This window comes from Homarus americanus, unplaced genomic scaffold (assembly GCF_018991925.1).
Source record: "Homarus americanus isolate GMGI-L3 unplaced genomic scaffold, GMGI_Hamer_2.0 scaffold23652, whole genome shotgun sequence".
In the NCBI taxonomy this organism is placed as follows: Eukaryota; Metazoa; Arthropoda; class Malacostraca; order Decapoda; family Nephropidae; genus Homarus; species Homarus americanus.
The window spans coordinates 90,446-106,379 of NW_024739203.1; the positions used below are offsets into that span (position 1 = coordinate 90,446).

Here is a 15,934-nt window from a genome sequence, read left to right on the forward strand (position 1 = left end):
CCTGGTTCTATACTGAAGTGACGTGTAGGTGCACCCAGTTGAAAGATATATGAGCGTTGCCTCTAGACGAGCCTCTGCAGATATACTCTCCCTCATATTGGTATCCTGTTTTTTTATATATGGTTCCACTTTCGCTAGAAGTTTGTAAAAGGTGTTGGGTCCATTCTCATGTAATTGGTGAAGTCTTGCTCATGTCCATCTTGCAGTTCACGTAAAATCGTGGCATGACTCCCCAGTACTTTTCTTCGACCTAACCACTCTTTGCATTTGGTTCTTCTTTCTGCACATAGCATCAATTATTATAGTACACAACGCTATGCTCTTGGCTTTAACTGTCCGGCGATTATTCCTGCGACACACCATGGTGATCGTACCACACCCGCTACTGCCGACCACCTACTAGCTATCGGCGCCCGACTATGACTGCCGACAACCACAGGCTTTGCCCGTTTCCCGGGCACTGCTCGATCGTGTGGACGGGGCTTTATACATCGCTTGCAAAGCCTCATCCCGTTTATGAATTTTTTTATCGATATCTTCCTGTGTCGATTGAAGTTTTTGCTGAATTTTCACTTGCAGTTGCACATTTTCATATTTCTGTTCTTCTCGTTGTTCTTGCAGTAATTGTTTCTGTCCTCCTTGTTGTGAATGTAGTTGTCGTTGCAACCTTGTTTGTTGCTCCTTCTGTTTTTCTTGTAGTTGTTTCTGTTCTTCTTGTAGATGTTTCTGTTCCTCTCGTTGTGATTGTAGGAATTGCATCAGATCAGCCATGGAAATCTCTCCTTGCCTGGCCTGGCTTCTGGTCTGGACACCTTCACCTTCCATCTTGACTGATATCTCAATGCTGGGCTATCCCACTCCTGACACCAGTGTCATGACCCTCCTTTCACCTCTTACTCAGTTTCCACCACTGGTTACCAGCGGCCTGAGTCGTATGTACAGAAGCAGTAGATATCTCACAAGTGTCGTCGAATTACCTCTGGCTGTTCCACCAGTCTCCGGTAATTTCCCGACGATCGGTATCAGTGTACAGACAAAAAATAGGCAGGTAGATTTCCACCAGGTCCCAGAAACACACTTGTGCACTGTAGTCTTCTTTAATAAATAGTAATTCTTCACAACACTGTAAACAGGGTAATGGCTTCACAGCAGGACTTCTCACTTCGAATATATATTATAGTCGGCACACAACCTGTGTACAATTCCATCGTTTTTTCACTTTATATTAATCACAACAATTCCACAATACTTGCACAACAATTATCTTCAGTTTTCCTAAATTCAAACCAACCCCTCAACCACCACAGCGACTAGACCCACCTAAGACTTATGCAACAGCTGCTCAAACCAGGTCTGCTTCAGACCAGACAGCTGACGTGTGGTGTTTATACCATGATTCTCCCACCCATACTACGGAGGATTGTGCAGCAGTCCGACGATGTGGAGAAATAGGGATGGAGTTACCCCAGGTATCCCACCACGGTAAGCCGAGCCGTCGTTTTTACAAGAAGTCGGGGGAACACCAGCGTCAGTCCCAGACCGACATAGGCTAGTTACACCACTACCAACACGCGGCAACGCTTCTGTTACAGCCTCGTTAATAGCGGCGCGAACCAAAGCGGAAGTGTTATCAATTCCGGCGAGGGTTGGGTCAGTCAAGTTAGCGTTAGACATTGATACAGGTGCTTGTGCAAACATACTTTCTTTGGCATCCTATCAAGAGTTACAAAGTAGATCCCCTCACCGAGTATTTTTGATTCAAACTACCGACACCGATCTCTCAGGAGTTTCAGGTACTCAGCTGGACATAAGAGGAATGGTAACATTACCACTACATTTTTCTAGACGTGGTATATCCGTTTCTGCAGATTTTTATGTGGTCCCAGACTTTAATTTACCAGCTGACGGTTTAATAGGTCTTCCAACTCTTAAAACTAATTTGATAGATGTTCAGCCAAGCAAACATACTATCACTGTTAATGGCATTTCCTACAGTGCTATGCACACGTCTGTATCATTGCTCTCCGCAAGGGTGAATGTGTTGTCCAACGCTCCTACTACGAGGACGATGGATGATGAGTCAAAGCTAGTCCAAGACCTCACAGACTCACTTCCCCAGCGTGATTATAGCAGCAATAGCTGGACGATCGTACCTGCAGTTTTAACGGGTACTCTCCATTTTCAGAATGAGGAAATCACCAGAGCCACTGTTGTTTTACCTGGCATGTACACGGGGACGGATGCAGTCTGTCTTACGGAAACATGTAAGGTTAAAGGCTTATCGTGCGAATCTACATTGAGACTATTCGTTCTGGTGGTTTAACAGATGTTCTAGTTCTCAACAGAACAGGCGCATTACGAATGTTGAAAGAAGGATGTTATTTGTGTGATTTTCTAGTTTATCATAACCATGTTGCCCAACAGCCTACACAATTCCCACTTGGTAGTGTTTCACCTTCAATTAAACAAACCAGACAGGAGAGGATAGATCAGATAACACCACATGTTAAGGTGATTGATCACCCTCAAGGTAAGAATAAGCTCCTAGAGTTGCTTGCCGACTACCGAAACATTGTAGCTTTACCAGGGGAACAGCTAGGTCACACAAATTTAACTTCACATCACATATCTCTAAAACAAGGCACTAACCCAGTTTACATACCAGTTTACCGACTACCCCATAGCCAGCGCGCTGTAGTCCAGGACATGGTTGAGGATATGTTGGATCAAGAGGTTATCACACATTCAAAATCCCCTTTCAATAGTCCACTATTTTTAGTCCCTAAGAAGGATGGAGGTTGGCGCCCAGTAATTGATTTTAGGCGCGTCAATGAAAATACTATCCCAGATAGGTACCCAATGCCTGTCTTGAGTGATCTTTTACAATCCTTAGGCAAGGATAATGCTGTATTTAGCAACCTTGATTTGCTTAGCGGTTATTGGCAAATACCTCTGGATGAAAAAATCTCGAGAGATTACTGCTTTTAGTACTCCTTTGGGCCATTTTGAATTTCTGAGGATGCCTTTCGGTCTCAGAAATGCCCACTGACTTTTCAAAGGATGATCAACACCTTGTTTGCAGGGTTGATAGGGACCACAGTATGTGCGTACTCAGATGATCTCATCGTAGTCAGTAAGGATGTAGATACACATATTGCTAAACTCAGTGAAATTTTCCAAAAACTTTCTACAGCAGGACTCAAAGTCAAACTTTCTAAATGTGAATTTTTAAAATCCAGAATCCAATTCCTTGGTACAATAAATATTTTATGGTCTTGGGAGTATTCTAAACATAAAGTTAAGTACAATTTATTTATTAGTTAACTGATAAAACACTTACGTTACTCACCTTGAGGAACATTGCCCAAATCAGTACTGTTTTGTGTTGTTACTAGAGGGCAGATTACATAATGGTTATAATACGGTACCACTAAACATATAACATCAAACATGTAGCACTGCCACTACTTCAGTGGAGGACCGACGACCACCCAGTGGGAAAGCCAGCAAAACAGACCATTGGCCCCTGAAGAGGTAGCTCCCCAGTGCGGCTGTGTCTGGGAGAGAGAAGTCACCCAGTGTTTGGTCGAGACTCGGGACTCCATGCTGACTGACTTCAAGCTAACTTGCCCTGCTCTAGTTGGGGAAGTGTTTATTTACTTTTTCAAGGCGACGCACACATACACACACACACACACATCCATGACCACCGAAGGGTCAAGACGTACCTGGCGCTCCTCAACTGTTAAGTTGGCCCATACTGACTCCCACGGGAATATCAACAAGTTCTCGCCAGAAGTTACAATTTCATTTAGGGAAGGAATGAAACCACAGTGAGGTCTCAGGTACCCAGTGATAACTGCCTGTGAGACCCAACAACAACCAGCGGTGTGTTAATCCGTTTACGATAGGAAGGCCTGGGACCACACCTCACTCATATAACACAATCTGTGAGGGAATTACTACACCACGTCAGGCCCTTCATAACACCATCTGTGAGGGAATTCGTACACCACGTGAGGCCCCTCATAACACCATCTGTGAGGGAATTACTACACCACGTGAAGCCCCTCACAACACCATCTGTGAGGGAATTACTAGACCACATGAAGCCCCTCACAACACCATCTGTGAGGGAGTTACTACACCACGTCAGGTCCTTCATAAAACCACCTGGGAGGGAGTTACTACACTACGTGTTTGCTGTCCAACACCTACATTAATCTGTATGTTCACTGTATGTTCCTTTACCTTTCACTAATGAAGGCTTTTGTTAAACCACCAATGTATGTAATAAGTCATTTATGTCCAATGTATATTTTCAGCCTTCGGGCTGCAGAACTTTTTCAGTAAACCGTTAATTATTATTATTATTATTATTATTATTATTATTAATACACAGACCAGTTCATCATTACGGTCACGTATTGACAGACAAACAATAATTTATATTTTGTGAGCTGTAAATTAAGAGTTGCTGCCATCCATCACTGTTTTGTTTCTTTTACTTGTGTCAGTAAGTGACGTCCAGGGGGTATGTGAGTGAGAGCTTCTCTGTTCCGACTAACTCTGTGTGTGTGTAGGACTCATAACTCCACAGCGGAGAAGGCTGCAACCCTCATGCTTAAATGAACGTCATCAAAATTCATACAACTGTTGTGTTTCAGGGCCAGAAGGTCAAACAAGAGGATCATAATATTGTAAATCTTATCATTATACGTGAGTCGGCGCTTCCCTCCACATCAATCTCATTTAGTCATTGTACAGTTATACACTGCCCCCTTCACAACCAGTTTCCAGGTGGTACGCGAAACTCGTACTTGAAGGATATAAGCACGGAAAAGGGAGGTATTCAGCATTTGATCCATTTTTATTACCTCGCTCATTTAAGCGTTATCTCAGACATTTTTGATCCAGAAGGCTGAAATTTGTACACAAAAGTGACCAAGTAATCTCTTTGTCTGGGTAATTTACATTATTAATACTACTATTGGTTCATGCAATTTTTTCCCATAAAATATATTTAATAATTAAACACAGACGCTAACTTGTGATAAGTGTTGTATCATATTTGTGTATTAAACACCAGCACCGAGCTGCCTCGTACTACCTCCACCTGAATATTTATTTATGGTGATTTTCCTGCACAATGCTGTTGTCTGCTGCACCACACAGCTCCTGTACGGTGCTGTTGTCTGCTGCACCACACAGCTCCTGTACGGTGCTATTGTCTGCTGCACCACACAGTTCATGTACGGTGCTGTTGTCTGCTGCACCACACAGCTCCTGTACGGTGCTGTTGTCTGCTGCACCACACAGCTCCTGTACGGTGCTGTTGTCTGCTGCACCACACAGCTCAAGTACGGTGCTATTGTTTGCTGCACCACACCGCTCCTGTACGGTGCTATTGTCTGCTGCACCACACAGCTCAAGTACGGTGCTGTTGTCTGCTGCACCACACAGCTCCTGTACGGTGCTATTGTCTGCTGCACCACACAGCTCATGTACGGTGCTATTGTCTGCTGCACCACACAGCTCCTGTACGGTGCTATTGTCTCTGCACCCACCGCTCATGTACGGTGCTATTGTCTGCCACCACACAGCTCTGTGCAGTGCTGTTGTCTGCTACACCCACAGCTCCTGTACAGTGCTTTTGTCTACTGCACACACAGCTCCTGTACAGTGCTATTGTCTGCTGCACCACACAGCTCTGTAGCAGTACTGTGTCTGCTACACCACACAGCTCCTGTACAGTGCTGTTGTCTGCTGCACCACAGCTCCTGTGCAGTGACTGTGTCTGCTGCCCACAGCTCCTGTGCAGTGCTTTGTCCTTTCCACCACAGCTCCTGTGCAGTGCTGTGTCTGCTGCACCACAGCTCCTGTGCAGTGCTATTGTCTCTGCACCACACGTCTCCTGTGCAGTGCTTGTTGCTGCACCACACAGCTCCTGTGCAGTGCTATTGTCTGCTACACCACACAGCTCCTGTACAGTGCTGTTGTCTACTACCCAGCTCCTGTACAGTGCTTTGTCTGCTACACCACAGCTCCTGTGCAGTGCTATTGTCTGCTACACAGCTCATGTAGTGCTGTTGTCTCACCCACAGCTCCTGTACAGTGCTGTGTCTGCTGCACCACACAGCTCCTGTACAGTGCTGTTGTCTGCTGCACCCAGCTCCTGTGCAGTGCTGTGTCTGCTACACCACAGCTCCTGTGCAGTGCTGTGTCTGCTGCACCACACCGCTCCTGTGCAGTGCTGTTGTCTGCACCACAGCTCCTGTGCAGTGCTGTGTCTGCTGCACCACAGCTCCTGTGCAGTGCTACTGTGTCTCTCTGCACCACACACAGCTCCTGCAGTGCTGTTGTCTTGCTACCACAGCTCATGTCAGTGCTGTTGTCACACCACAGCTCCTGTACAGTACTGTGTCTGCTACACCACACACAGCTCATGTACATGTTGTTGTCTGCACCACACAGCTCCTGTGCAGTACTGTCTACTACACTGCTCCTGTGCAGTGCTATTGTCTGCACCCACCACGCTCCTGTACAGTGCTGGTGTCTGCTACCACAGCTCCTGTACAGTGCTATTGTTTGCTGCACACAGCTCCTGTGCAGTGCTATTGTCTGCACACAGCTCCTGTGCAGTGCTGTTGTCTGCTGCACCACACAGCTCCTGTGCAGTGCTGGTCTGCTGCACCACTCACCTGTACAGTGCTATTGTCTGCTACACCACAGTTCATGTACTGTTGTCTGCTACACCACTCCTGTACAGCCTGCTACACCACACTCATGTACAGTGCTGTTGTCTCTGCACCAGCTCCTGTACAGTGCCTGTATGCTGCTGCAACTCTGTACAGGCTATTGTCTGCTGCACACCACACTCCTGTGCAGTGCTGTGTCTGCCTCACACAGCTCCATGCAGTGCTGTGCACTACACACTCCTGTGCAGTGCTGTGTCTGCTGCACCACACAGCTCCTGTGCCTTGTCTGCTGCACCACACACACCAGTCAGTACTGTGTCTGCTGCACACTCCTGTATGCAGTGCTGTTGTCCCACCCACACAGCTCCTGTACAGTACTGTTGTCTGCTACAACCAGCTCCTGTGCACGTGCTGTTGTCTGCTGCACCACAGCTCTGTGCAGTGCTGTGTCTGCTGCCACACAGCTCCTGCAGTGCTGTTGTCTGCACACACAGCTCTGTCAGTGCTGTGTCTGCACCTCTCTGCTTTGTCTGCTGCACCACACAGCTCCTGTGCATTTTGTCCTGCACAGCTCCTGTGCAGTGCTGTTGTCTGCTGCCACACAGCTTCCCAGTGCCTTGTCTGCTACCCACACTCCTGCTGCAGTACTGTGTCTCTTTTCCTGTGCAGTACTGTGTCTACCACCACAGCTCCTGTGCAGTACTGTGTCTCACACACTCCTGTGCTGTGCTGCTACACATTCATGTTTGTCTGCACCACACAGCTCAGTGCTGTCCACAGTGCTGTTGTCTGCTGCACACACTCTGTGCAGTGCTGTGTCTGCTGCACCACACAGCTCCCAGTGCTGTTGTCTGCACCACACAGCTCCTGTACAGTGCTGTTGTCTGCTGCACCACACAGCTCCTGTGCAGTGCTGTTGTCTGCTACACACAACTCCTGTACATGTCTGCTCCTGTCACAGTGCTGTTGTCTGCTGCACCACACAGCTCCTACACAGTGCGTGTCTGCTACCACACAGCTCCTGTGCAGTGCTGTTGTCTGCACACACAGCTCATACTGTGTCTGCTACCCAGCTCCTGTACAGTGCTTTGTCTGCTACACACAGCTCCTGTACAGTGCTGTTGTCTGCTGCACCACACAGCTCTGTGCAGTGCTGTTGTCTGCACCACACAGCTCCTGTGTGCTTGTCTGCCACACAGCTCCTGTACAGTGCTGTGTCTTTGCACCACACACAGCTCCTGTGCGGTGCACTGTGTCTACAGCTCCTGTGCAGTACTTTGTCTGCTCTGTACCCCCCCTATTGTCTCTTCTCACACACTCCTGTACAGTGCTGTTGTCTACTACCATGTACAGTGCTGTTGTCTGCTGCACACCACACACAGCTCCTGTGCAGTGCTGTCTGCTGCACCACAGCTGCATGTGCAGTGCTGTTGTCTGCTGCACCACACAGCTCCTGTGCAGTGCTTTGTCTGCTGCACCACACAGCTCCTGTGCAGTGCTGTTGTCTGCTACACCCAGCTCCTTGCAGTGCTGTGCCTGCTACCCACACAGCTCTGTACAGTCACTGTGTCTGCTGCACACAGCTCATGTACAGTGCTGTGTCTGCTGCACCACACTTACCACCACACAGCTCCTGTGCAGTGCTGTGTCTGCTACCCACACAGCTCCTGTGCAGTGCTGTCTGCTGCACACAGCTCCTGTGCAGTGCTGTGTCTGCTACACCCACACAGCTCACCCATGCAGTGCTGTTGTCTGCTACACAGCTCCTGTACTTTGTGTCTGCCTCCCACACAGCTCTGTGCAGTGCTTGTGTCTGCTACACAGCTCTGCAGTGCTGTGTCTGCTGCACCACACAGCTCCTGTGCAGTGTTTTGTCTCTGCTACCCCAGCTCCTGTGCAGTGCTGTTGTCTGCTACCACACAGCTCTGTGCAGTGCTGTTGTCTGCTACCACAGCTCCTGTGCAGTGCTGTGTCTGCTACACCACACAGCTCCTGTACAGTGCTTGTCTCTTTCACTCCTGTACAGTACTGTGTCTACAGCTCCTGTGCTTTGTCTGCTACACCACTTACAGTGCTGTTGTGCTACACACAGCTCCTCCTGTACAATCTGTGTGCCTTCTGTATCTCACATGCAGTGACTGTGTCTGCCACACACACAGCTCCTGTGCAGTGCTGTCTGCACCACACAGCTCACAGTGCTGTTGTCTCACTGCCCAGCTCCTGTGCAGTGCTGCTGTCTGCTACCACCGCTCTGTTCAGTGCTATTGTCTGCTGCACCACACAGCTCCTGTGCAGTGCCTGTACAGCTATTGTCTTACACACCCAGTACAGTACTGTTCTCTGCCCTCCTTTGCAGTACTTTGTCTCTGCACCACACACTCCTGTATTCTTGTCTGCTACACACATCTGTGACACACTCCTATACATTGTGTCTCTACACACACACTCATGTGCTGTTTGTCTGCACACACACAGCTCCTGTGCAGTGCTGTGTCTGCACCACTCTGTGTCTCTTTGCACCACACAGTTCATGTGTGTCTGCTGCACCACACAGCTCCTTGCACGGTGCTGTTGTCTGCTGCACCACACAGCTCCTGTACGGTGCTGTTGTCTGCTGCACCACACAGCCTCGTACGGTGCTGTTGTCTGCTGCACCACAGCTCCTGTACGGTGCTGTTGGTTCCTGCACCACACAGTCTCTGCACGGTGCTGTTGTCTGCTGCACCACACAGCTCCCTGTACGGTGCTGTTGTCTGCTGCACCACACAGCCCTGCACGCTGTTGTCTGCTGCACCACACAGCCCTGTACGGTGCTGTTGTCTGCTGCACCACACAGCCCTGTACGGTGCTGTTGGTTCGCTGCACCACACAGCCCTGTACGGTGCTGTTGTCTGCTGCACCACACAGCCCTGTACGGTGCTGGTTGTCTGCTGCACCACACAGCCCTGTAATGGCGTTATTGTTCTGCTGCACCACACAGCTCCTGGGTCGGTGCTGTTGTCTGCTGCACCACACAGCTCCTGTACGTGCTGTTGTCTGCCCACACAGCTCCTGTACGGTGCTGTTGTCTGCTGCACCACACAGCTCCTGTACGGTGCTATTGTCTGCTGCACCACACAGTCTCGCGTACGGTGCTGTTGTCTGCTGCACCACACAGCTCCCCACGGTGCTATTGTCTGCTGCACCACACAGCTCCCTGTACGGTGCTGTTGTTCTGCTGCACCACACAGCCTGTACGGTGCTATTGCCGTTGCACCACACAGCTCCTGTACGGTGCTATTGTCTGCTGCACCACACAGCTCCTGTACGGTGCTGTCTGGCTGCACCACACAGCCCTGTACGGTGCTATTGTTCTGCTGCACCACAGCTCATGTACGGTGCTATTGTCTGCTGCACCACAGCCCTGTACGGTGCTATTGTCTGTTGCACCACACAGCTCCTGTACGGTGCTGTTGTCTGCTGCACCATCCGTGCCCTGTACGGTGCTATTGTCTGCTGCACCACACAGCTCCTGTACGGTGCTATTGTCTGCTGCACCACACAGCTCCTGTACGGTGCTGTTGTCTGCTGCACCACACAGCCCTGTACGGTGTTGTCTGCTGCACCACAGCCCTGTACGGTGCTATTGTTCGCTGCACCACAGCTCGTACGGTGCTGTTGTCTGCTGCACCACACAGCTCCTGTACGGTGCTGTTGTCTGCTGCACCACACAGCTCCCTGTACGGTGCTGTTGTCTGCTGCACCACACAGCTCCTGTACGGTGCGTTGTCTGCTGCACCACAGCTCCCTGTACGGTGTATTGTCTGCTGCACCACACAGCCTGTACGGTGCTGTTGTCTGCTGCACCACACAGCCCCACGGTGCTGCTTGTTCACTGCACCAACACAGCCCTGTACGGTGCTGTCTGCTGCACCACACAGCCCTGTACGGTGCTATTGTTCGCTGCACCACACAGCCCTGTACGGTGCTATTGTCTGCTGCACCACACAGCCCTGTACGGTGCTGTTGTCTGCTGCACCCACACAGCTCCCCTGCACGTGCTATTGTCTGCTGCACCACACAGCTCCTGTACGGTGCTGTTGTCTGCTGCACCACACAGCTCCTGTATGCAGTTATTGTCTGCTGCACCACACAGCCCTGTACGGTGCTGTTGTCTGCTGCACCACACAGCCCTGTACGGTGCTGTTGTTCGCTGCACCCACACAGCTCCTGCACGGTGCTAGTTCGTTGCACCACACAGCTCCTGTACGGTGCTGTTGTCTGCTGCACCACATAGCTCCTGTACGGTGCTATTGTCTGCTGCAACACAGCTCGTATGGAGCTATTGTCTGCTGCACCACACAGCCCTGACAAGTGTTGTCTGCTGCACCACACACAGCCCCTGTACGGTGCTATTGTCTGTTGCACCACACAGCTCCTGTACGGTGCTGTTGTCTGCTGCACCACACAGCTCCTGTACGGTGCTGTTGTTCGCTGCACCACACAGCCCTGTACGGTGCTATTGTCTGCTGCACCAGCCCTGTACGGTGCTGTTGTCTGCTGCACCACACAGCTCCTGTACGCAGTGCTGTTGTCTGCTGCACCACACAGCTCCTGTACGGTGCTATTGTTCGCTGCACCACACAGCTCCTGTACGGTGCTATTGTCTGCTGCACCACACAGCTCCTACGGTGCTATTGTCTGCTGCACCACACAGCTCCTGTACGGTGCTATTGTCTGCTGCACCACACAGCTCCTGCATGGTGCTGTTGTTGCTGCACCACACAGCCCTGTACGGTGCTATTGTCTGCACCACACAGCTCCTGTACGGTGCTGTTGTCTGCTGCACACAGCCCTGCATGGTGCTATTGTCTGCTGCACCACACAGCTCCCTGTACGGTGCTGTTGTCTGCTGCACCACACAGTTCCGTACGGTGCTGTCTGCTGCACCACACAGCTCCTGTACGGTGCTATTGTCTGCTGCACCACACAGTCTGCGTACGGTGCTGTTGTCTGCTGCACCACACAGCCCTGTACGGTGCTATTGTCTGCTGCGCACCACACAGCCCTGTACGGTGCTATTGTCTGCTGCACCACAGCTCCTGTACGGTGCTGTTGTCTGCTGCACCACACAGCTCCTGCATGCTGTGGTTCGTTGCACCACACAGCTCTAACGGTGCTATTGTCTGCTGCACCACAGCTCCTGTGACGGTGCTGTTGTCTGCTGCACCACACAGCCCTGCACGGTGCTATTGTTCACTGCACCACACAGCTCCTGTACGGTGCTGTTGTTCGTTGCACCACGCTCCTGTACGGTGCTGGTTTTGTGCCACAGCTCCCTGCATGGTGCTATTGTCTGCTGCACCACACAGCCCTGTACGGTGCTGTTGTCTGCTGCACCACACAGCTCCCGTACGGTGCTGTTGTCTGCTGCACCACACAGCCCTGTGCGGTGCTGTCTGCTGCACCACACAGCCCTGTACGGTGCTATTGTCTGCTGCACCACACAGCTCCTGCACGGTGCTGTTGTCTGCTGCACCACACAGCTCCTGTACGGTGCTGTTGTCTGCTGCACCACACAGCTCCTGTAACGGTGCTATTGTCTGCTGCACCACACAGCTCATGTACGGTGCTGTTGTTCGGCTGCACCACACAGCCCTGTACGGTGCTGTTGTTCGCTGCACCACACAGCCCTGCGTATGGTGTTGTTGTCTGCTGCACCACACAGCTCCTGTACGGTGCTGGCTGTTTGCTGCACCACACAGCTCCTGTACGGTGCTATTGTCTGCTGCACCACACAGCCTGCACGGTGTATGTTGTCTGTTGCACCACAGAGCTCCTGTACGGTGCTGTTGTCTGCTGCACCACACAGCTCCTGTACGGTGCTATTGTCTGCTGCACCACACAGCTCCTGTACGGTGCTATTGTTCGCTGCACCACACAGCTCCTGTGCGTGCTGTTGTCTGCGTACCACACAGCCCTGTACGGTGTGTTGTTTGCTGCACCACAGCCCGCATGGTGCTGCTATTGTCTGCTGCACCACACAGCTCCTGTACGGTGCTGTTGTTCGCTGCACCACACAGCCCTGTACGGTGCTGTTGTCTGCTGCACCACACAGCTCCTGTACGGTGTTATTGTCTGCTGCAACAGCTGCTCTGTACGGTGCTGTTGTCTGCTGCACCACACAGCCCTGCATGGTGCTGTTGTCTGCTGCACCACACAGCTCCTGTACGGTGCTGTTGTCTGCTGCACCACACAGCTCCCTGTACGGTGCTATTGTCTGCTGCACCACACAGCTCCTGTACGGTGCTATTGTCTGCTGCCCACACAGCTCCTGTACGGTGCTGTTGTCTGCTGCACCACACAGCTCCTGTACGGTGCTGTTGTCTGCTGCACCACACAGCTCCTGTACGGTGCTATTGTCTGCTGCACAACACAGCCCTGTACGGTGCTATTGTCTGCTGCACCACACAGCCCTGTACGGTGCTGTTGTCTGCTGCACCCACAGCTCCTACGCGGCTGTCTGCTGCACCACACAGCTCCTGTACGTGCTGTTGTCTGCTGCACCACACAGCCCCACGGTGCTATTGTTCACTGCACACACAGCTCCTACGGTGCTATTGTCTGCTGCACCACACAGCCTGTACGGTGCTATTGTCTGCTGCACCACAGCCCTGTACGGTGCTATTGTTTGCTGCACCACACAGCTCCTGTACGGTGCTGTTGTCTGCTGCACCACACAGCTCCTGTACGGTGCTGTTGTCTGCTGCAAACACACAGCCGCCCGGTACGGTGTTGTTGTCTGCTGCACCACACAGCCCTGTACGGTGCTATTGTCTGCTGCAACACCAGCTCCCTGCACGGTGCTGTTGTCTGCTGCACCACACAGCTCCTGTACGGTGCTTTGTCTGCTGCACCACAGCCTGCGTACGGTGCTGTTGTCTGCTGCACCACACAGCTCCCTGTACGGTGCTATTTCTGCTGCACCACACAGCTCCTGTACGGTGCTATTGTCTGCTGCACCACACAGCCCTGTACGGTGCTGTCTGCTGCACCACACAGCTCATGTACGGTGCTGTTGTCTGCTGCACCACTCAGCCCCTGTACGGTGCTATTGTTCATGCAGCACCACAGCTCCTGTACGGTGCTGTTGTCTGCTGCACCACACAGCCCTGCAATGGTGCTATTGTCTGCTGCACCACACAGCTCCTGCATGGTGCTGTTGTCTGCTGCACCACACAGCTCCTGTACGGTGCTGTTGTCTGCTGCACCACACAGCTCCTGTATTGATTGTCTGCTGCACCACACAGCTCCTGTACGGTGCTGTTGTTCGCTGCACCACACAGCCCCTGCATGCGGTGCTGTTGTCTGCTGCAACAACACAGCTCCCTGTAGGTGCTATTGTTCGCTGCACCACACCGCCCTGTACGGTGCTATTGTCTGCTGCACCACACAGTCTCCTGTATGGTGCTGTTGTTCGCTGCACCACACAGCTCCTGTACGGTGCTATTGTCTGCGCACCACACAGTTCCTGTACGGTGCCATTGTCTGCCACCACACAGCTCCCTGTACGGTTATTGTCTGCTGCACCACAGCCCTGTACGGTGCTATTGTCTGCTGCACCACACAGCTGCGTATGGTGCTGTTGTCTGCTGCACCCCAACCCCTGTACGGTGCTGTTGTCTGCTGCACCACACAGCTCCTGTACGGTGCTATTGTCTGCTGCACCACACAGCGCTCATGTACGGTGCTGTTGTCTGCTGCACCACACAGCTCCTGTACGGTGCTATTGTCTGCTGCAACCACACAGCTCCTGTACGGTGCTGTTGTCTGCTGCACCACACAGCTCCTATATGTGTTGTCGTGCTGCACCACACAGCTCCTGCATGGCGTTGTCTGCTGCAACAGCCCTGTACGGTGCCAGTTGTCTGGCTGCACCACACAGCTCCTGTATGGTGCTGTTGTTCACCGCACCCACAGTCTGTACGGTGTGTCTGCTGCACCACACAGCTCCTGTACGGTGCTGTTGTCTGCTGCACCACACAGCTCCTGTACGGTGCTGCTTGTCTGCTGCACCACACAGCTCCTGTACGCTATTGTCTGCTGCACCCACAGCTCCTGTACGGTGCTGTTGTCTGCTGCACCACCACAGCTCCTGTATGGTGCTATTGTCTGCTGCACCACACAGCTCCTGTACGGTGCTATTGTCTGCTGCACCACACAGCTCCTGTACGGTGCTGTCTGCTGCACCACACACCCCATGGTGCTTTGTCTGAACCACAGCCCCGGTGCTGTTTCGCCCCACACAGTGCACGGTGCTATTGTTTGCTGCACCACAACGCCCTGTCGGTGCTATTGTCTGCTGCACCACACAGCTCCTGCACGGTGCTGTTGTCTGCTGCACCACACAGCCCTGTACGGTGCTATTGTCTGCTGCACCACACAGCTCCTGCACGGTGTTATTGTCTGCTGCACCACACAGCCCTGTACGGTGCTATTGTCTGCTGCACCACACAGCTCCTGTACGGTGCTGTTGTCTGCTGCACCACACAGCTCCTGTACGGTGCTATTGTTTGCTGCACCACACAGCTCCTGTACGGTGCTATTGTCTGCTGCACCACAGCTCCTGTAGGTGCTGTTGGTTCGCTGCACCACACAGCCCTGTACGGTGTTGCGTCTGCTGCACCACACAGCTCCTGTTCGGTGCTATTGTCTGCTGCACCACACCGTTCATGTACGGTGCGTTTGTCTGCTGCACCACACAGCTCCTGTACGGTGCTGTTGTCTGCTGCACCACAGCTCCCTACGGTATACTGTTCGCTGCACCACAGCTCCTGCATGGTGCTATTGTCTGCTGCACCACACAGCTCCTGTACGGTGCTATTGTCTGCTGCACCACACAGCCCTGTAGCGCTGTTGTCTGCTGCAACTGCAATTATGTACGGTGCCAGTTGTCTGCTGCACCACACAGCCCTGTACGTGCTATTGTTCCTGCACCACAGCTCCTGTACGGTGCTATTGTCTGCTGCACCACACCGCCCTACGGTGCTGTTGTCTGCTGCACCACACAGCCCTGTACGGTGCTATTGTCTGCTGCACCACACAGCGCCCTGTACGGTGCTGTTGTCTGCTGCACCACACAGCTCCTGTACGGTGCTATTGTCTGCTGCACCACACAGCCCTGTAATGCGCTGGTCTCGCTGCACCACACAGCCCTGCAGTGCTGTTGTCTGCTGCACCACACACAGCCTGCACGG

At 52.1% G+C, this 15,934-nt stretch overlaps 1 protein-coding gene across 1 annotated transcript; it reads right to left on the reverse strand.

Annotated features, from left to right (window-relative positions):
• Nucleotides 1-417: 417 nt before the first annotated feature.
• Nucleotides 418-825, reverse strand: LOC121874438 (ataxin-8-like). The gene has a single exon (XM_042378561.1). The coding sequence runs from the start codon at nt 823-825 to the stop codon at nt 418-420; it is 408 nt and encodes a 135-aa protein (XP_042234495.1).
• Nucleotides 826-15,934: the final 15,109 nt, after the last annotated feature.